Source organism: Coenobita brevimanus, chromosome 80, assembly GCF_032717465.1.
Source record: "Coenobita brevimanus isolate Jiangsu-jjx chromosome 80, ASM3271746v2, whole genome shotgun sequence".
In the NCBI taxonomy this organism is placed as follows: Eukaryota; Metazoa; Arthropoda; class Malacostraca; order Decapoda; family Coenobitidae; genus Coenobita; species Coenobita brevimanus.
The window spans coordinates 21,003,521-21,025,605 of record NC_137033.1 but is presented as its reverse complement, the minus strand read 5'-3'; the positions used below and the strand labels follow the sequence as shown (position 1 = coordinate 21,025,605).

The following is a 22,085-nucleotide window of genomic DNA, read 5'->3' as shown; positions in this document are numbered from 1 at the left end:
TCATCTGACAGACCCGGGCCACTCTCACAACCTTAATACTAAATTGGGGTTACGTTAAATTCTTTGAGTTCTTGGCTATGAAGTAGGAATGAGTCTGCTTGATCCCGTCCAGATTATATCCTCCAGTCAGACTACGCTTGGCCATGAACTGAGCTGAGGGGGGTTATGGATCATTGTCAAGTGAAAATAAACCGACTATAGGATGAGGGTGACGAGGGTAGGGTGGATGACCAGTGTAGGATAAGTTGAAGGACTGTTGCTACTAAGTTAGGGTAAGCTTGTGTGGGTGGATCTGTCACAAACACATTCGGATAAACACTTGGGGTACAGCGAGAGAGGGAGAGAGAGAGAGAGGAGGGAGGGGAAGAGACATCATGCAACTGTGCGAAGGGGATAATCTGAGAGACACACAGATACACAGACAAGCAGAAAGAGAGCGTAACAGAAATTATCCAAGTGAGAGAGAGAGAGAGAGAGAGAGAGAGAGAGAGAGAGAGAGAGAGACCCACACAATTGATCTGAGAGTCTAACCTGTCTCGTAGCTTACAGGGTGTAACGATGATAAAGGATACTGGAACTGACTGCATCGAATATCAGTAAGTCACATGAACTCTGTGTGCATCCTGTTAGGTCCCTGGGTCGCATTATTGGTGGATTTCTGACGTATCCTTCTTAGCGATTTATTTAGCATATTCCTCCTGAAATATTATGCTTCAGATTTATCGTCAGTGCTATTGGTTTCCCTTTTATATCGATAGACTGCATAAATAACACTTAGGAGAATATGAACGTATCATATTCAGAAATAAATGAGTAAGGAAGATGTGCTATATCCTCTTAACTTGTCCCAGATTATCGTTCTTTTGTGGCTTATTTCACACAGCTCAGTGGCAGAAAAAGACAAAGCTACAACTCTATAGCCAATCCGTAACTCTTCTTCATGACTAGCACCATATGCAAGTGTTAATCTGCTGTTACATCTCAGCACTCAAGACGAGGTGATGGCAATTTTAGACCAAGTTTAAAAAGAAGATAGTAAGGTTCCTAAGCTGGCAAGAATATGCGGCTCTTCTGGTGTAGGACTGTGGGTGTCTCAGTGGGTGGAGAAGTATTTGAATTTTCTAAGTTTACGAAAGAATATATACACCTGCGGATGTTTATAGTCCCAAACCCACACACCCTGAGACGTTTTTTTTTTTTTACCCTCATACAATTTTTTATGTCTCAGGTGTGGGCGTCCAAGATGGCGGAGGAGTGGAGGATTCAAACACGTCCATGTTTACAAAAATTTATCTTCAGCTGTTTTCTGTTTACATGTACTTTTTTGACGGACACGTTTGGGCGTACACGTTTTGGCAGTACAAGTTTTTGTGAAGAAGCTGGTTCTGTGTGTGTGTGTGTGTGTGTGTGTGTGTGTGTGTGTGTTTTAATGAAGGCCTTCTGATTGCACATTACGACGTGTTCTTCATGGCAGTACATTATTAGCAAACTTATTTAGTGGCACATAATTTGACGAACAAATTTTTGGAAGTACATATTTGGCGAATTTTTTGGTACAACATTTTTGACGAATTTTTTGGTAGTACATTTTTGAGCGAATTTTCTGGTAGTACATTTTTGAGCGAATTTTTTGGTAGTACATTTCTGACGAGCGCCTTGTGGTTGTACATTTTTTTAATAACTTTGCACAGGTTTCCAAGTGTGTAATGGGTGTTGTGGGGGCATGGAGAGAGAGAGAGAGAGAGAGAGAGAGAGAGAGAGAGAGAATTTCTTGGGTTCAGCAGTTTTTATTTACCATTCTTATAGTTTATTTTGCCTTTTTTATTTTTTTTGAGGGGAAGCCCAGTGTAAAAAATATAACTTGGGAATATATAGAGGGAAGTTCATTAATCATTCGACCTCCTACACCAAAAACAAGTTTTAAAAAGTTGTAGAGGGAACACTATATTTTTCTTTTATGTTGGGTGAGACATTTAAAAAGAAAAAAAAAAAGACGAAGAAGAGGAGGAGGAAGAGGAAGCAAGTAAAGGAGGAGGTGAGGAAGATGAGCTAAGAGAGAAGGAGAAAGAGAACAGAGAGAGAGAGAGAGAGAGAGAGAGAGAGGAGAATAAGAAGAGGAAACAGGAGGAGCCCGAGGATGGGAAGGAGGAGGAGAAGGAGGAGGAAAATGATGATGATGGTGATGATGATGATGATAATGATGATGATGATAGGAGTAGCAGGAAGACAAAGAGAAGGAAATATAATCAGAAACAAAAAAAGGACGAGGTCAAGAAGAAAGAAAGAATGAAAAGTAAGAAGCAGAAGAAAACAAGAGAAGAAACAGAAGACTGGGAGTAAGAAAAAACAAAACAATCACACCCCTTCCATACTTCTCAACCTTCATATTTCACAGAGTAATATTTCTCAGGCCACTTCCTCCCGACACACATTTATCCCAAGGGTAATAGTTTGGCGTCATCACTTTTCTGAATCAGGGTTTGTGGAGGCGTACTAGTTTAGGTCATCGCTTCTTATTATCGGACATCACTCTTGTAGAACACCACTCTCAGAGCTCATCACTCTTTCCTTCATCACTCACTTAAGCCTCTACTTGTTCTCTATCGCTTCTGCCTGCCTGATCTATCTCTCTTATTTTTTTTTTTGCATACATACGTAAATGCATACACACACATGCATACATAATTACATACATATATACATAACTACATGCATATATTCATGTATACATAACGACATATATACACACATACATAACTGCATACATACATACATACATACATACATATATAATTACGTGCATACATACGTACATACATACAAACACACATTCATAAGCACGAACCATATAATTATACACTATATCACATATTCTCTCTCTCTCTCTCTCTCTCTCTCTCTCTCTCTCTCTCTCTCTCTCTCTCTCTCTCTCTCTCTCTCTCTCTCTCAGCCAGGTATCACCTGCAACAGCTCATTTTTCACTTGCTCACTTTTTCAGACGCACCCTCGTTTTCATTTTACCTCATTATACCGACAAGATAATACACCTTCATTACTGTGTGTGTGTGTGTGTGTGTGTGTGTGTGTGTGTGTGTGTGTGTGTGTGTGTGTGTGTGTGTGTGTGTGTGTGTGTGTGTGTGTGTGTGTGTGTGTGTGTGTGTGTGTGTAACGCTTTAATATGAATGACTTCGCTCTCTTCCTTCCTGGTCTGTTTTCCTCTGCCCATCAACTCCTTGGTCACTTCTTGTCGATTATCTCTTCCATTTCTTTTTCAGTATCTTTTTTCAATGGCTCCTTTCTTTAGTCTTTATATTCCTCTGTCTTTTTTTTTTTTCCTGTCTCTACATTTACCGCTTCTGTCTCACCTTTCCTCTATCTCTTCCATGACTTTTTCAATACTTTTTCTCCCTCCTGACTTCTTTCCTCTGCCTTCTTCATTACTTTTTCCTGTCTCTCCATGTACTTACCACGATTATATCTCTTCTCCTCTGTCTCTCATATTATTTATATATTCCCTTTCTTGTTCTTGCCTCCCCTTTTCTCTTCCCTGATTTTTTTTTTCTCCCATACGCTTTATTTTTCTTACGTCTCTCTCTTTCTCTGTCTCCTCTTCCCCTCATTGCTCCATACGAATAATTAATTGTTCTCTTACACTAGTTCCCCTTTTCCTTGCATTCATTTTCTTTCCTTGTTCCTCATTACCCCATTTTATTTTCAATTTGATGTTATTCCTGGCCCCATAATTGTTTTCCATTTCTTTCGGTTTACAACATAGACGTCAACGATTCTCTGTCTCTCTCTCTCTCTCTCTCTCTCTCTCTCTCTCTCTCTTAGTTTTTGTATTTCGTTCGTTCTCTTATCAGCTTCACAGAATTTATTTTAAGAAAACAACGCGTGTTGGACGTTCTTTTTATAGTCGTAGATATAGCCCAGAGAGAGAGAGAGAGAGATGGAGGGAAGGAGGAAAATTTGTGTACGAGAGAGAGAATGATGGTGTGTGTGTGTGTGTGTGTGTGAGAGAGAGAGAGAGAGAGAGAGATAGAGAGAGAGAGAGAGAGAGAGAGAGAGAGAGAGAGAGAGAGAGGAGACAGAGAGACAGACAGAGAGACAGACAGAGAGACAGACGGGCAGAGAGGGAAGGAGAGAGGGAGGGAGAGAGGAAGAAAACCTCCCCCACTATCTCACACCTTCCTTCCCCTTGTCCTTTTTTTTATCCCTCAATATTTATGTTTTCCTTCCAGCGGTTCCCACTTACATGACTCAGGAGGAGTAGGAGGAGGAGGAAAAAGAAGGGACGTAAGGTGTTGGTTGTGGTGATGGTGGTGATGATGATGATGATGATGAAGATGAAGATTGGAGGGACAAGGAGGAGGAAGAGGAGAAAAAATGCGATATATGAGAAGGAAGAGGAAAGAGTACAGAACGATGGCGATTATGAAGAGGAGGAAGAGGCATAAGAAGCGAAATAAGAGGAAGAGAGGGAGAGGAGAAAGACAGGCAGAAAATTAAAAAGAAAAATAGACTGACTGAGAAAACGACAGACGTGCGAATTGAGAAGACAAATTAGTAAAAAGAATGAAATCATAAAAGTAAATAAAAGATGACACTGGTAAAGAGAGAGAGAGAGAGAGAGCAGAAGACCGAGGAAGATAAAGAAGCAGAAAGCAGACAAAGTTATACGAAACGAAAGATGTAAACAGAACAAGAAGCAGGCAGAAAGGGAGATAAGGAAGTGAGTGAAAATGTGGTAAAAAGTGGGATAACAGAAGACCGAGAAAGATAAGGAAAACTAAGAACAGACAGAGAAGGAAAAGAGACTGAGAGACATATAAAGGCAGAAAGGAAAACTAGCAGAAAACAAGCTGGCTGAAAAGGAAATGAGTGAAAATATGATAAAATGAGAGAGAACAAGATGGAGCAATATAGAGAAAAGTCAGAGAGAGAGAGAGAGAGAGAGAGAGAAAGTACAGATTGAAAAAGACAACCTCACTACCTGGCAGAGAGACAGACAATAAGAAAATAAACGTTAAAAAGGCAGCAAAATACAGACAGGAGGATCCAGACAGATTAAAAAGAAAAAGAAAAAGGTAAATACGAAGGAAATAATAATAGTATCTCAATCTACAGTAAAAAACTCACAGTCTTGGCAACCAACAAAAGTGTGCCTTATTTACGCTGGTATAGACTTCGTAAAACCTCTTCCATAGCGATTTACTTTCCATAATACACCTGAGTATTCCCTTACTTGTGTTTTATATTGATACTGTTTAGCGTCATTAACGTACGAGAGACTGTTGTGTAAAATAATTCGCTCAGGAAGAAGTGTTGCGAAATCTCTTAAATATAGCCCAACGTCCCATTTGCTGAACCTTAGAAAACCAGATCCGGTGACCTTACCCACGGCGAGAGAGAGAGAGAGAGAGAGAGAAGAGAGAGAGAGAGAGAGAGAGAGTGAAACAGTACTGATTTTGTGTGAGAGGGAAGAGTGAGAGCGAGAGTGAGTTAGTGCTTGTGATGAGGAGGGGAGAGAACGGAAGGGGGAGAGAGGAAGGGAGAGAAGATAATGGCTGCACGAGAGAGAGAGAGAGAGAGAGAGGGGGGGGGGGATCTGGAGTAATTTACGAGGAAGATGCTGATAAAATACGAATGATAAAAGATACAAACCTCGTTGATGCAAGAGGAAGAATGAGGGCAGTAAGAGAGAGAGAATGTGTGTGTGTGTGTGTGTGTGTGTGTGTGTGTGTGTGTGTGTGTGTGTGTGTGTGTGTGTGTGCGTGCGCGCGCGACATGTCAGCCACCTGTCCCCCCGTCGTCAGCAGAGGTGGAGGAGGGAGGATGGGGGGATCGTGTCAGCAAAAGGGTAGGGGAGAGGAAACGTCTAGAAAGAATGCTAAACTAGTGTGTGTGTGTGTGTGTGTGTGTGTGTGTGTGTGTGTGTGTGTGTGTGTGTGTGTGTGAGAGAGAGAGAGAGAGAGAGAGAGAGAGAGAGAGAGAGACTGACTCACATCAGTCTTGAGTGTTAGAACCGGTATAATTAACCCCCCTTACGAACGAGACAATTCTCTTAATTTATTCCAGAGAAATCAAGAGTCACATTCAACAGAGGGTGGTTAAAGGAGGCTGAGAGTTTTAATAGCGATACCATTAACAAAACACTAATATAATCACTGAAGACAATAGGGACCCTAGTAAGTGTGGCAAGGACGGCAGCAGGATTATACAAGAATAAAAAAAGACCTTGAGGATCATTATTATTATTTTATCATTATTGAGGTTGATTGTTCCTCTTTTGTTACTGTTATCATCATCATCATCACCATCATCATCATCATCAAGTGATCGGCCCACCTGGATAAATTTTGAATGGAATTGACTACAAGAGTTTGGCATCCTTTCTCTTTCTTGTTTGTTTTTCTTATTAGCATCATAGCCTTTGGTTCGAGTCTTTTTGCTAGGTAATTATGAAGCTACGTGTGCAAAAGTGTGCCCATGAGGTGAAGCCTGGATTCTGGGCCTTGAACGGTGAATATGGTGTTAGTAACGAAGAAGTGTCATGGAAAGGGTGTAGAGCTGTAGTGTTGTCTAAATCTGTCACTGGACTACATGAGAAAAGCTGCAAAAGAATGAAACTCTCCACCAAACCAAGTAGAGAAGCGTCAGACTAACCGGAGTGATAAGTGGAGCAGTGAGGAAGGGGAGCAGTGAAAGTGTGGTGTCAGGCAAAGAATACAAGAACAGCAGCAACAAATACAGCAGCATAGAGAACAGGACAATAACAAACAGAAGAACAGCATTAAGAAGCAGAGTAGTGAAGGTGGGTGGGGAGTAGTGGGAGTAGTGAAAGTATGGTGGTGGTGGTGGTAAACATAACAGCAGAGAGATCAGCGCATGAACAAACAGGAAAGCAGCTCAGATTTAGCAAGACAGCAGCACTAAGAAGGAGGGGAGGTAACCACAACCTATCGATTTCCTCTCATAAGCTTGGTTTGTTATTACAGAAGGAACTAGACACTGAAAGACTCTACATTCTCGTTTCGTCGTTCTTCTTGCAGAAAACACATATAACCTACGATAATTTCCCCTTGTAACTATATTGCTTTTACTCTAACTTGGCCTAAAAATGCTATCTGTCCATCTTACATTTTGAAGTGTAACATGAGATTAACTTCCGACGACGAGGTGCATGGAAGGATGTCGAGCCGTAGTGTTATTATTTTCCGCCACTAGACAACTTGGAATGTGCTTCAAAAGGACGAAAATCTGGGCCAAGTTAAGATGAAAGAACTACAATTTTCCTTTTCAGGTAGAAGTAATTGACAAAAATCTGGGTCAAGTTAAGTTGATAGAACTATAAATTTCCTTTTCTAGGACAACTAAATGACGAAAATCTGGGCCAAGTCAAGGTGCAAGAACCTTTTGTAGGAATATTTCCATTAGTGGGAGGATTTCGAAACTCCCCTCTCCTTGTCCTTTCCGCAAAGACAAATTAAGTTACGACAGGAAGCTATCGTGAGTGTGTTTTAGAATACCACCCCAAAGCAGTGAGGGCGAGTGGGGAGGGGATCAGTGAAATTATGATGAAGGAGAGCAATGAAAGTGTGGTGATGGTGAACAGAGGTAAAAACATCCATAACAAATGCAACTTCAGAGAGAATAGCACACTAGTAGACAGGAGAAGAACTGCAATGGCAGGCTAAGCAGTGAGTTAGAGAGGATGGGGAAGGGAGCAGTGAAAGTGTGATGGTGGTGAAAGAAAAATATACAGCAATAACAGACAGGAGGAGAACAGCAGTAGGAGAAGAACAGCAGTAACATGCAGAGCAATGAGGGAGAGTGGGAGAGGGAGTAGTGAAAGTGTGGTGGTAGTGGTGGCTGAAAGAAGAACAGTGACACCAACACACGAACTTACAAACCGCAGTAGCAAATAAAGAACATCAAGAACAAACAGCAGGAGTAGAACAGCATTAACAAGCAGAGCAGTGAGGGGGGGGGGGAGTAGTGAAAGTGTGGTGGTGGTGACTGGTGGTGGTGGTGTTGGAGGAGGAGGTGGAGGTAGAGAGGTCGTTCACCCCTCTCGCTCGTCTCCCTGACCCACCTGCGTCCAAGCCAACTACACTCAGGTCGCTCACCCCGCCTCACTCACCCTTCTCCTCTCTCTCTCTTTCTCTCTCTCTCTCCTACTACTGTCTTCTGTTGCTATTTTCTCTGTATTTTCTCTTATTGTCACTTCTTTCTGTCTTTTTTGTATTGTTATTCTTGTAGTGTAGCCTCGTCGCGGTCATGTCATGTTTACTTATCTTCCTTTCCTGTCCACTCACCCCACCTCACACCTCTCTGCTTTTATCATTTCTCCTCTCCTCTCCTCCTTTCTCCTCAGCTCTCCTCTACTCTACTCTCTCATTTTGGCTGTCTTCTCTTCTTCTAGTGTTATCTGTCTTCTGTTTTCTCATGTTTTGTTGCCTCTTGTTGCTGTCTTCTGTTGTCTTCACTTCTTCCCTTCTTTTGCTGTCTTGTTTCTTCTGTTGTTAATCTCATTCGCTATCCTCTTTAGTTGCCTCCTTTTTACTGTCTTCTCTTGTGTTCAACTGTCGCTGTCTTGACTCTGCTGTCGTTGTATTATGTTCGTCAATTGATCTGTTGCTGTTTTTACATTCGGATGGTCAGTCATTCTCTCTTCTAATGCCTGCTGTCCCTATCTTTATTATGTTCCTATCTTATACAATATCTCCTTCTGCTGCCTTCTCTCGTGTCCTCTTGTTGTCGTCCTGTCTCCTTCTGTTTGTTTATCTGTTGCAGTTGTCATGTACTTTCTGATGTTACCTGTCTTCCTCATATTCCTTCTTCTGTTCTCTTTTCCCTGTTGATCTGTTCTTTGCTGAGGAAAAGAGAATGAGTAAGGGAGAGAAGGAGAGAAATGGAAAAAGATGGAAAAGGGGGAGAAAAGGAGGGAAGAGAGAAGAAAGTGGAAAGGCAAGGAAAAAAGAGGAGAAATTTAGGGAAAAGGAGAAAGGTATGGGAGAGGAGAGGAGAAACGAGAAAACGAAAAGAGATGGAAAAGGTGTGAAAAGAAGAAAAAGAGAAAAGGGATGGGGGGAAGTGGGATGGCCGAGGAGCAGAAAAGGCGGACTCTCAGAGGAAAGATAAATGACTCAGCTTGATTGGGAAGAAGAAAAACAAATGAGAAAACTTATTATTAAAATAGACGAAAGGTAGGAGGTGAAAATTAGGGATGAAAAAGAAATGAGAAAAAATATATATATAATGGAGAGGAACGTGATTGATTCTTGAAGATCAGTGGAGCTTGTGAGATTAGTGATGTAAATGAGACTGAGATTAGAGAGGTGAGATTATTGGAGCCTGTGAGATTAGAGAAAGTTGATTATTGATCCGTGTGAGGGTAGTGGAGCATGTGAGATTAGTGGAGCGTGCGAGATTAGAGAAGTGAGATTAGTGAAGCATGTGAGAAGAGAACATAAGAGTTTAATGGAACGTGTGAGTAGTGAAGCATGTGAGATTAGTGGAGCACTGAGATCAGATACGTGAGATTAGTGAAACACATGAGACAAAAGGTTAACAAAGATAGCCAAGGAGTGAAAATAGTTCTTAATGACTTGGACGGGAGGGGGCAAGATTTTGTTATTATTATTATTATTATTATTGTTGTTGTTGTTGTTATTATTTCCTGTTATTTTTGTTTTTGTTTTTGGTTTCTTGCTGTTTTGGTATTATAATTAGCCACATTTGTTATGATGATGATGATGATGATTATGGTTCTTGTTGTTGTTACTGGTGATGAAGTTACTGTTGTTATCGTTAGTGTCATCGCTGGTATCAGGTTACTCATAAAAATATTACCATCCCCATTACCCTCAGTTATCATCAATTTTTATCACTCTTATTTCTTGTTTACATCTTGACTTATCACTCTTACTCACTTGCTTTTATTGTATATCTTTACTTACGATTCTTGCTCTCATTTATTTCTTGCTTTATTTCTTTGCTTATCACTCTTACACATTGTTAATTTATTTCTTTACCTATTACTCTTACTCTCATTTATTTCAAGCTTTGTTTACTCATTAGAGTGATGTGTTATGCCGGGCCTTAATTACAGAGGGAGGGCTTCACTATAGACCTTGTTATACTGACTTAAGGGACGGTGTCAGGAATGATAATCGATGAGAGAGAGAGAGAGAGAGAGAGAGAGAGAGAGAGAGAGAGAGAGAGAGAGAGAGAGATCGGAAATGCTGTTGTTGTTGTTGTTTTGACGCCAGGCACATCTGGATATAACCGGGTAGACTGCAGGCTCAAAAAGCCCTCTCCTGCAGTTTACCATCCTCCCGAAAGAAATTTATATAACCAGACAGCAGATCTACCATTTTATATGTGTGCCATCGCGTGAAGGCGCCTCTCTCCAGTACCTAAGGGTTAAGTGAAAACCATATCTAACCTGTGGCCTTCGGAAAGTCTCTCCAAATCTGAATGAATTGATCTGGAGGTCGCAAAAATAAGCTAAAAAGAACGTCGCCTGATCCGAAGGGTTAATGAACGCTATATCTAATCCGTGTATCTCTAATCTCAAAGTATATCATCAAAAAACAGAAATAACACACTGAGAATGACATTACCGCATTCTGGGATTAATATGTCTCCACCCAGCGCAAGAAGGACCTCTTGAACTGCGGGGATAAACGAAAAGTCTCCCATAAGCTGAATAAAATTGCCTCGAAACATCAAGAATAACTAAATGACGTCAGTGTTAAGGCAGTTGTCCCCACCATTTTCCCCCACCCACACTGCCACATCCTGACTCTCAACTTCAGCACCAAGCAATCATTGCTCTCAAAACATACACCCAATTTTGACTCTCCCTCTCGTTCACTAATAGCACGTCTTTTATATAATGCTGTTGTTTCTGGCTTTAGACGCTTTAAATTCGATGCAAAAAAGGCTACTCGCATTGAAAGAATTTATGAAAGCTGCGACTAACCCACTCAGCTCGATGTCTCTCCTGAGCTGCATAAAAACGCTTGTAAATTGTTTGAATATAAGTTAGATGACGTCACCACACTCAGGTTAATGTCTCCACCGGTCCCCCCAAGCATAACAAAGATCTCTCGTGTCGATGTGTTTAACAAAGGCTACATCTAACCCGCGTATTCGAAATTTCTCTCCAAAGCCGAACAAAATCGCAAGGAAACAACAAAAAATTTGATAAAAAAAAACGGTGTGGTGGTATGTTCTTGGGGTTAATGTCACCAATATTCTTCCCACCCACCCAGCCACCCACCCACCCCGTCACTCTCACCTTCGTCGCCAAGCAGTCGCCCTAATAATTTACTTTCCCTCTCGCCCGCCACCAGTACCGCCTGACTTGTCCAATTTTCGTCTCGGGAGGCAGATCGCAGGTGTGTATGCGTCTCCGGCTGATGCAGGTAAAGAAGCAGTAGACCCCCGCTCCCGGCAAAAATCACAGGCGCTGCGAGGGGAGCTATTTTTACACTCGTCCGTTCCCCTTCTAGCGTCACTGAGAGGTGGTGGCGGGAGGTTAGTAGAGAGGGGTTGTATTCTTCGTGCAGCCTTACTCAACGGCATAATTAGGGACCTGGGTGGAACATAGACGGCTACCTGAACTAGAGGGGAAGATTGAGACTTGACATAAAACAGAGACCGCTTTAATCACCTGGATAAAACACAGCGGTGTCAGGCCGTATACAAGGGGAAGACTGATATTTAACAAGTACCGTACAGCATGAATTGTATCATTAATAATCATCGTGTACTCGATGGTAATCCTCCTCCTCCTCCTCCTCCTCCTCCTCCTCCTCCTCCTCCTCCTCCTCCTTCATTATTACCTTTGTCGTTCTCCATCTAGTGACACTGGGTGAAGGCGGTGAGTGATAGTGGAAGCAAGGAGGGGAAAATTTCTCGTTTTCTCCTTCTCCCCGAGTGGTGACTTTCCCAATGGAGTATCGATATTTTTTTTTTTTTTTTTTTTTTTTTTTTTTTTGGCCTGGAGAACAAAGTGCTTTCTTTCAGGGTGGTTTGAAAGTTTATGATGATGATGATGATTATTATTATTAATTATTATTATTATCATGTTGTTGTTGCTCTTGTTTACTGTATAATGCTTTGGAAATTCGTCTGTTTCGAGAACGGGGAAGAGGAGGAGCACAGAGAGAGAGAGAGAGAGAAGAATTTTTACTTTATTCTAAAGGAATAAAGTGCTTGTCGACAGGTTTAGGAGGCTATGTTATTTCTGTTACGTATGCATGATTTCCTGTCAAGGGCGGTGGCAGTCTGCGTCATAGGATCTAAGACGTTGACTGCTTTCTTGATTTGATCGCGCTGTTTTTGCCATCTACCCTACGTTGAGTTGAAAGAGAGAGAGAGAGAGAGAGAGAGAGGTGAGGTTGACTAGGCACGGTGGAAGAATTACATAAACAACTCCATATAGGGGATGTTGACCAAAGGCTACTGACCGCCTCTCTCTCTCTCTCCCTCCCTCCCCCACGGTCAGTCTCTTAATATGTGCGCCCATCATAGCCACCTTAACCCTTCACCCCGACGATGTCATTTTCCCTTCTAACCTTGTGAGCTCCAGACGATTTTACACAGCGTGGGAGAATTTTTTAGCTGGGTGGGTTAGATATAGCCTTAACGAATAGCTTTACTAGGAGATCGTTCCTAAAGCGAATAAAATCGTCTGATGTAGCATGAATAAAATAAGAATAAATCACCGAGGAGAAGTTGTCAACCGCATCACCCAGAGGACATTTTTCTTTCTTTTTCTTCTTTTTTTCTTTTATAACCAGATCATCTCGAGGACTTTCGTTTTTTTTTTTCGTTTTTCATTCTTTTACAAGGAATTCGTTTATACGGCCTAAGAGTCCCACTGGTGCTGGAGAGGGACACCTTCATGTGGTGTCACCATTACAACTGCTCAGCTCCACTGTCCAGTTATACAAATGTCCCTCTGTTCCCTCACTCTTCCCCTGAAAGGAGGAGGATGGACTTCAGGGGGAAGACAGCTTCAGCCTGCAGTCCACCTGGTTTACTTTCAGATGAGCCTGCCTACCTACGTGCCCTCTTAATTACGTACCTACCTGTCTGCCTAGCCACCTGCCTACCTAACTACCTACCTACTTAACTACCTACCTACCTACCTACCCACCCACCCACTAACCTCGCCATGTACCTATATTCTCTGCTGCGATAACCAGGCGATTTTATTCAGTATAAAAAAATGATTTTAGTAATGAAGTGAGTAATGAATGATTTGCGTATCTCTGACAATTCGAAAAATCTCTCCTAAGCTAAAATCGCTGAGATACTGCAGGATTTAAAAATATAAAAGAGAAGTCCTGGTGGTGATGGGTTAACAGATATCTACTTGTCCACCGCTTATCTCGTCGTTGGGCTATCTTCTCTCTCTCTCTCTCTCTCTCTCTCTCTCTCTCTCTCTCTCTCTCTCTCTCTCTTTCTTTCTCTCTCTCTCTCCACCCATCTGTCTGTTTATCTATCCATCTATCAATCCTTAAATCCATCTATCTGTCTATCTTTCTATCTACGTACTACTTATCTAGCCGTCTGTTTATCTCTCAGTCAGTCAGTCTATCTCTATCTATCTATATTTACCTTATCTCTTTTCTCTTTTTCATTTTGTACCGGGAGGATAGAAGTAGCAATGAATTCCCCCGCACTCTATCTGTCACCGACCTCTCAGAGTTCATCACCCTCTCTCTCTCTCTCTCTCTCTCTCTCTCTCTCTCTCTAAGTTAGTCCGTTCTGTTTCTAGTTATTTTACGTCCTGCTTACAGTAATTCACTCCTTATGTGATAAAAATTATTTTTCAGTGTGTGTGTGTGTGTGTGTGTGTGTGTGTGTGTGTGTGTGTGTGTGTGTGTGTGTGTGTGTGTGTGTGTGTGTGTTTTGAGGTTAAATGCAGCCTTCATCGAATTCACTATTAGAGACCTTAAGGGTTAACCCCTTCACTCCGATGACATATTTTTCATTTTATTTCTGCTAGATTCAGACGCTTTCAGAGAGAGAGAGAGAGAGAGAGAGAGAGAGAGAGAGATTTCATTCCAGCAGCAATTTCCTCAAGTCATTTACTCAAAAACTGATTCCTCAAACAATTGACTATGGCGCGTTTAATCTAAGCTGACGAAGTTCCCTAACCCTTTTCAGCTCAGTTCATGGCCAGGTGTACTGTGGTCAGATTGGAGGGTTGATTTGACCAGTAACCCAGGAGACTTATTCCTACCTCATAACAAAGTCTCATCAAAGTTTATGCACCTATGACTCATTAATCAGGCTGTTGGAGTGGCACATTTCCGTCAGATGAAGCCAGACCGACAATAGTATGCTCAGTCATATACCAGTCTGCTCACTCGTTTCCAGCCTGTTTGCACCAGTTCTCTACTCTTAGATCAGATTCAGGTTCAGCTTCTCATTTTTTGTTTATCATGTCAGACACTTTTTGATATTTTCAGGCACTTGTTTATCATTTCAGGCACTTGTTTATCTTCTCAGACACTTGTCTATCTCACCTGTTTTCCCCGTGTGCCATGAAACCGATGTTTTCTTATTAAGGAAGAACTGCCATCATTGCTTATCGGTATAAGTTGCTGGCCGTTCACAGCAAACGGGGTGTGTGTAGGGAGGTGAAAAAAAAAATTGTATATTCTAATTACTGAAGGGCGGTGCCTTTCGTTGCAAATCTGTGTTGCACTGCCTCTAATTACACTGGCGAGAAAAGTCCATGGAATCCTCATTCCATGTTTCAAGGCAATTTTACGAGCAAGTGGCACAATTATAAGGGCAGGGTCAGGGAGGGTGGACCCCTTAAGAATGCCAACCCATTGATGTGACACACTCACACACACAAACACTTTTGTCAATAGTCGCGTATTTCGCTCATTCAAAGTACTGTATTCGGTAGAGGAGGCAACAATACTTAAGTGCAGACAAAGCCTCCTCCACTGGTAAAAGGAGAGGTATTTATAACGTAACACAGCACAGAAACCACTTGACGTGTAGCCTATTCATTGTTGTCCTTCTCCGGCAGGGTGAGTGTAGGGTGGCCTCGGCGTCGTCCCCTCAGTGTCACCTTCACCGACGTCAGTCTGTCCATTGGCAAGACGCAGATCCTCTCAAGAGTTTGTGGGGCATGTCGGCCGGGGGAGGTGCTAGCCATTATGGGGCCATCAGGTGAGATGGGTAGATAGATAAATAGAGTGTGTGTGTGTGTGTGTGTGTGTGTGTGTGCATAGGAGATCCAGAATGAAAACAATAGAGAAGAGTCATTTGTACCAGTCTGCAACACCCTCCTTTGCCCGACAAGTTGCTTAGTTTTCATATATATTCATGAGAGGAGCAATACCCTTATATCGCTCTTATTGAAGATCATAGAACTTGGTCAGATGTAATTAATATGCACTAGATAATGCTTTACAACCTTAATATTTATAAAAGTGGATTTATAGAGATATGCCATAGATTATTAAATCGCAGCATACCGGTACTGTATTAGGAATTTTTTATGCCCCTGCAGTATATGCAGTATTCAGCAGAGATATTTTTCTCAAATATTCTATCTGTCTATCTATTGCCAGACGCCTTAATCCCTTATACGAGGTGCCCACAAACAAATGGCCTCCACATCACCCTGTCCCTTGCTATTTCACTGCCCTGCTCCTAATTCACACCCTTCGCTCTCCACTCCATTTCCCCATCTCATCCTTGGTCTCCCCCTCACTCTCTTCCCCCCCATCTCACTCACATACACTCTCCTCATCAGTCTCTCACTCTCCATCCTCTCCACATGGCCAGACCATCTCAGTATGTTTCTCCTAATGTTTCCTATCACATCCCCATCCACACCACAATGCTCCATCACCTCCTCATTTGTCAATCTGTCTCTCCATGTGACTCCACAGGCTCCTTTCAAATAACTATATTTTCACCACTCTCACTCTTGTGTCCCTCCAACAACGTCCAGGCTTCATGTCCATAAGTCAGAGTTGGTATCACAATACTTTCATGTAATAACTTTTTCACACCCATGCTCACTTCCCTGTTTCTTATCACTGCCTTTAAGGAACCAGCAACCTTTCTTCCTTGTTGTACCCTTTCCAGCACTTCACCCTCCAAACTTCCATCCTTACTCATCACACTACCCAAGTACTTAAATGTACTCACATTTTCCATTTCCTCATCATCCAATCTCACTGTACATTCACTGACTTCACTTTTCTCGAAGACCATAACTTTACTCTTCCCTACATTCACCTTTAAATTCCGTTTCTTACACACTATAAAGAAAAGGTCCAGTAGTGGTAACTTTATTGACAGAAAAATTAATAGCCATTGTTTTGTAGTGCAGTGTATCAGACATTAAATGTTTCAGTTATGTTAAGTGCATTGAATATGTGAGGATACCCTCATACAGCACTCTGGTCATTTTAATTTGGCCAAGAATCGACACTTCCATCTTGAATGGTGAGCTATAACCAAAGATTAATACTAGAATTTGATGATAGCAAGAAAAAAAAACATATGGAGTGAATGTAATGCTGTAGTATTGTTTTGTTTTGCCTTCAGGTTGTAGTATATAAAGTGAAAGAAAAAAATAAATCTTTGCTAGGTGATCTGGCCACATGACTTTATTCACCCAAAGACAATGTCAGGAGTGACAGGGTCAGCAAAACCATTTTACTCATCCTGTTTGAAAGGTGCTGCCTAAGCTGAATATATTCATCTGGAGATGCAAAGAGTAAACAAATAATTACATTCCCAGATTGAAAAGTTTAATCCCTCCTCTCCAGTGATGTATTTTTCAGGTTTATTCCTGTTACCAAGAAGACTGTTTGATGCAATTTAAGAAGCATATCTTGTGCTGAAGGGACTAGAAAAGGCTTTATCTAACCCTCCCAACCAAAATAAGCTCTTTAAGGCTACATAACATAATCTGGAAGTAGTTAGAACAAAATCATAAATCCATCTTAGGATTTCAGATGTTAAGATGGACAAAATATAACCACCAGATTTTCCCCATAGGCTCTGGCAAAACATCACTACTGAATGCCATCAGTGGGCGAGTGAGACCTACCAGTGGCACCATCACTGTGGGTGGCACACCACTGACCAAGAGACACAAACGGCACATCTGCTATGTCCTCCAGGATGACATTTTTTTTTCCAACCTCACCCTCAGGCAGACCTTGATGGTAGGTGCATGGTGTGTTTGGTTTTTATCATCATCACCATTATGCCAACCCACTTTCCCACCGGAAGGTGACTCTGTACCTTAGTGATAAGCCAGATGGTTGCCTGCAACTCAGAATACCATTTATTACATTGGGTGATAACCATATAACCAGCAAATGGATACCAGGTGGTGGGATAAGGCATTCTAGCCAGATATGACCCTTGAGGGTTTACATCCAAGACAGAGACTTACTACTCACAAAATACCTCTTAGGGAAGAACAACTGGTCACTTTTGTCTTAAATGTTTGGACTAAATAGCCACTCCCTGGGTCCCTAAGCTCTTGATGAGGCAATAAGGAAGTGAATGATAAGTACACAGATAGAGAGGTAATAAATAATTAGTGAGCAGTATGATAACTGATGTATCATGTTTGCATTCCAGTACACAGCGCTGCTGCGACTGCCAGACAGCATGACCCAACAGGAGAAGACCAATCTGGTGGATCATGTTCTACGTCTTCTTCACCTACAGCACTGCCAGCACACCAGTCAGTTTATGTACCCATATTTTTATAGCAGTCTGACTAAGTTGTATAATATTCCTAATGTTCTCTTGTCTGCAGTGACTAAAGGAATTATTGGACATGAAGAAAAAATTATTGACCAGGAGAATGTGTAAGTACAAACTGGAGGGGAAAGGTAGAGAGGTACGTTAATGACAGTGGAATGAGTTGGAAGGAGGGCAGTCTCACAGTGAAGGATAAAGTGACTTGGAGGTGATTTGTTTGTGTCCACCCCCAAGATTGGGATGTTTGGCTAGTGATAGACAGATAGACATTCTTTTTCCATTGAATAATATCAAGATCCATATCCGACATGTTAAAAGAAGTTTCTCAAGGTTCAAAAGAGTTTTGTTTTCTTGCCCCATACCTCTCTGCTATGTACACACTCACACATACCCATACAGTATGATTACAGTAGTTTAATCTTGCAAGTAGAATGCCTATGCAAACATTGGTATGTACTGCAGTTACTGTGCAATAGCCTACCAGTATTATATTCCATCTCTAAATGAAACTGAAATGCTTTTCACAGTATGGTATTCATGCACCTGTCCATTGAAGGGATGTATCCTAGCTGTCATAGCACAGTTTTTGATAACTGATCCTATTCCCTGCCATTTTCAGTGTTCCATATTCCAGGTGCTTACCAGCAATTAGTTTTTGTCAAATGAGTTTATATGATCTGACATGTTTGTAAAGTCATGGAAGTATTGTATTGATGTCAAGATTATATTTTAAACCATAGTCTTTCTGTATGCAACCCAGTAAGTTTTCCTTAGTCATTGGTATAAAATGTAGATGTTAAGGTATTGTATACATTGAAGACCAGTCTCTCTATAGCTGCCTAACCTAGGTAATTTTCCTCAGTCATCGGTAAGGTGATGAACCGGGGCCTTTCTGGCGGGGAGAAGAAGAGGACCAACATTGCCTGTGAGCTGCTGACCAATCCTTCTATTATGTTACTTGATGTAAGTTGCCATATAACTCTCAGAGTCTACTTAACAGCTAAGTGATTGTACATCATGCATGACAAAAAACTAAGTTATCCAGATCTTACCATGGTTTTATGTGCTGGAGGATACAGTATGTGGAAACTTATTTATGTTATAAGCTTGGAAGGAAAGAAGTCATTGTTGTTGCACCAGGTTCATCCAAATGTGAACCTAGTGTACCGCAAACTGAAGTTGCCATTCTCCTGTAATTCACTGTCTTCCCCTTAGGGGATAGAGAAGGAGTTAAGGGATATATATTTATTATGGAGCAGAGAATCTGCCTGGTTATATCTTCACCATCATGTGGAGAAGTCCCTGTCCAACACTTGGCCCTTCACTATACAGCTGATAATCATATTGTTAATGTGCAAGAAAAGATGAATTATCTCATCAGTATCAGAATCCACAGCTTTTATTATATCAGTCTTTGAAATCATCACTGATGCCTTGCTCACTCCTGAGAGTGTTCTGACAAAGAAATGGTTGTGTTAGAATCATATCCAGACTGAAGACAACTTAAATAATGTATGTGTCATGTACAGTTTTTAGATGGAGTATTATATCCTTCATCTATCTGTCTGTCTATTGCCAGATCCCATAATCCCGTAAGGGGTGGCCATTTGACTTTGAGGTATTTGTTTTACAGGGAGGGGCACTAACCCTCCACCAACCCACTTGCTGACGCGTAGGGAGCACGTAGGGTTCGGTTATATGGTTACCACCCAGCGTTGTAAATGGTTTCTTGGCCTACAGGAAACCATTTAGCTTGTCATTCAATGTAAAGCCACCTGTTGTGTTGTGTAATTATTGTGGCCAGTTTGTTTGCATTTTCATTTGGTGCCAGTATGTACAAAAGTATAGGTAGGCTGATTGATGTAGCAGTTTATATTTACTGTGTACAGTATTTATTTTGCCGTTAACTTTCAAATTACTATTTTAATATTGTCTCATTGTTAATATTTAGATTGCATGATGGTATGCAGTATATTAGTAAATGCTCTTTCATATCAGGTATACTTTCATTTCAGTTGCATAATCTGTCATGAGTACTAATTCTTGTTCAGTGAAATTCTCATTGAAATATGTAGTGCCTTACAAAAATTTCCCCCATTGTTATAATTTGTTATTCATTCTAGGAGCCCACATCAGGGTTAGACTCAAGCACTGCCCATAGTTTAATATCAATACTGAAGCAGTTTGCTGAGAAGGAACACAAGACAGTTATCATCACACTCCATCAGCCATCATCACAAATTTTTTACATGGTTGACCGATTACTTCTGCTGTGTAATGGTCAGGTGAGTAGTAGAGCTCCCTCTTCAACTGTGCAGTATCTTCATCATTTGCAGATTCTTCATCAGTTTTCATTTTCATAGCCAGTCTTTATCTTGTAATTTGCCAATTATTTTACCAGTTGCATTGTTGTATTTGCCTTAGATATACAGTAGCTGCAGTTATGCAAGAGTTACTTAGCCCACTAACAAGCAGTCATCATTATAAATCAGGGATATGTTTCAAAATATCACAACATTTTCTGTACAGCTGGAACTGTAAATGAAAGAATAATCTTTTTAGGTAGGAATGGAACTGAGAAATAGAGACAACATGACAAGGGTGTACTGGATATAGTGACTAAGTATTATATTTCCTTTGTGTCAGCTATTTGTACATTTGTGATTGCTTTCAACAGAATGCTTACTTTGGAGACACAAGGAAAGTTGTTGAACACTTCGCAAACCTTGGTCTTCCAATTGCGCCTCACTATAACCCTGCAGATTTCATTTGTAAGTGTTGGTGTATGGTATCAGTATGCATAGTATCAGCTACTGTTGTGATTCATATACTGTTATTTATTTATTCATTCTTTTTTTTTCTTTTTTTCCCCTGTGGCGGGGGGGACACAACCTGACCGCACTATGGGGTGGTACTACTACTCTGCGGCCAGGTTGTGTTAGGAAGAATACTGCCACCGTATTCCCTGCGTGTCGTAAAAGGCGACTAAAAGGGGCGGGGTGAGGGGACTAGGGACCCCCTCCTCTGTTTTTTAGTTCCTAAAAAGAGACAGGCCAGAGAAAGGGATGGGGGATGGAGTTATCCCCGTACCCTGAAGATTGGGTCTATGAATGTGCGTGGATGTAGTACAATTGAGGCTAAAAGGGAGGAGATTGGGAGAATGTTTGTGAGAAGAAAGTTGGATGTGTTAGCTTTGAGTGAAACGAAGATGAAAGGGAAGGGGGAATCTATGTTTGGAAGTGTGAATGGAAGATTGTCAGGTGTTGATAGAGGAAGGGCAAGAGAAGGTGTGGCCTTGTTAGTGAGTCCCGAAGTACAGCAGTGTGTGATTGAATGGAAGGAGGTGTCATCGAGACTGATGTGGGTGAAAGCGAAATTTGAACGTGAGTTGTGGGTGTTTGTGAGTGCATATGGGCCTGGTAGTGAAAGGGATGAACAAGAGATTGAGTCTTTCTGGAATGATGTTGATGAGTGTCTGCAGAGTTTTGGAGCGAATGTGAATGTGGTAATGATGGGAGATCTGAATGCTAGAGTGGGAAATGTAGCAGTTGAAGGGGTAGTTGGTATGCATGGTGTGCCTGGAAGAAATGAAAATGGGGAACGAATGATAGCGATGTGTGTTGAGCGAGAAATGGTGATTGGGAATACGCTGTTTGAGAAGAAAGATATTTATAAGTATACATGGGTGAGACAGGAGGGTGGAAGGGTTGTTGATAGAGCCTTGATGGACTATGTGGTTGTGTCTAGGAATGTAATAGGAAGATTGTTGGATGTGAGAGTTCTGAGAGGGGAGGGTGGAGGTATGTCTGACCACTACCTGGTGGAGGGAAAGTTGAGAGTAGGTAAGAGATGGGTGAGAGCTAGGAGGGTTAGGTGTGGCAGGGAGGTTTTGAAAGTGAGTGAGTTGGATAAAAGAGAGAAAAAGATAGAGTATCAGGAGAAATTGAAAGATAAGTGGAACGCAGTGAAAGATCGGGAAAATGGCAGCGTGGAGGGGAGGAATGGCAGTTGTTTAAGAGTGCTGTGGTGGGGCATGCAGAAGAGGTGTGTGGTGTGAGACGTGTGGGTGGTGGTGTAAGAAAAGGAAGTGAATGGTGGTGCGAGGAAGTAAGTATGGCTGTGGCTGAGAAGAGACGGGCATATGAAGTGTGGCTGCAGAGGAAGGATGAGATGTCATATGAAAGGTATAAGGAAAAGAGGAATAGAGCGAGAAGGGCTGTGCGTGATGCTAAAGTGGCAGCAGATGAGAGGTGGAGTAGGCGGCTGACAGAGAATTTTCAACAGAATAAGAAAATGTTTTGGAA

At 41.6% G+C, this 22,085-nt stretch overlaps 1 protein-coding gene across 1 annotated transcript in view; it reads left to right on the top strand.

Annotated features, from left to right (window-relative positions):
- The window catches only part of E23 (ABC transporter G family member E23), a 74,843-nt gene that overhangs the window by 39,623 nt on the left and 13,135 nt on the right, over positions 1 to 22,085 (top strand). The window contains exons 2-7 of the mRNA XM_080279676.1: positions 15,071 to 15,213; positions 17,062 to 17,231; positions 17,656 to 17,761; positions 18,644 to 18,744; positions 19,905 to 20,066; positions 20,459 to 20,552. Coding sequence (XP_080135802.1) covers positions 15,071 to 15,213; positions 17,062 to 17,231; positions 17,656 to 17,761; positions 18,644 to 18,744; positions 19,905 to 20,066; positions 20,459 to 20,552 — 776 coding nt within the window. The remainder of the gene's footprint in view (positions 1 to 15,070; positions 15,214 to 17,061; positions 17,232 to 17,655; positions 17,762 to 18,643; positions 18,745 to 19,904; positions 20,067 to 20,458; positions 20,553 to 22,085) is intronic.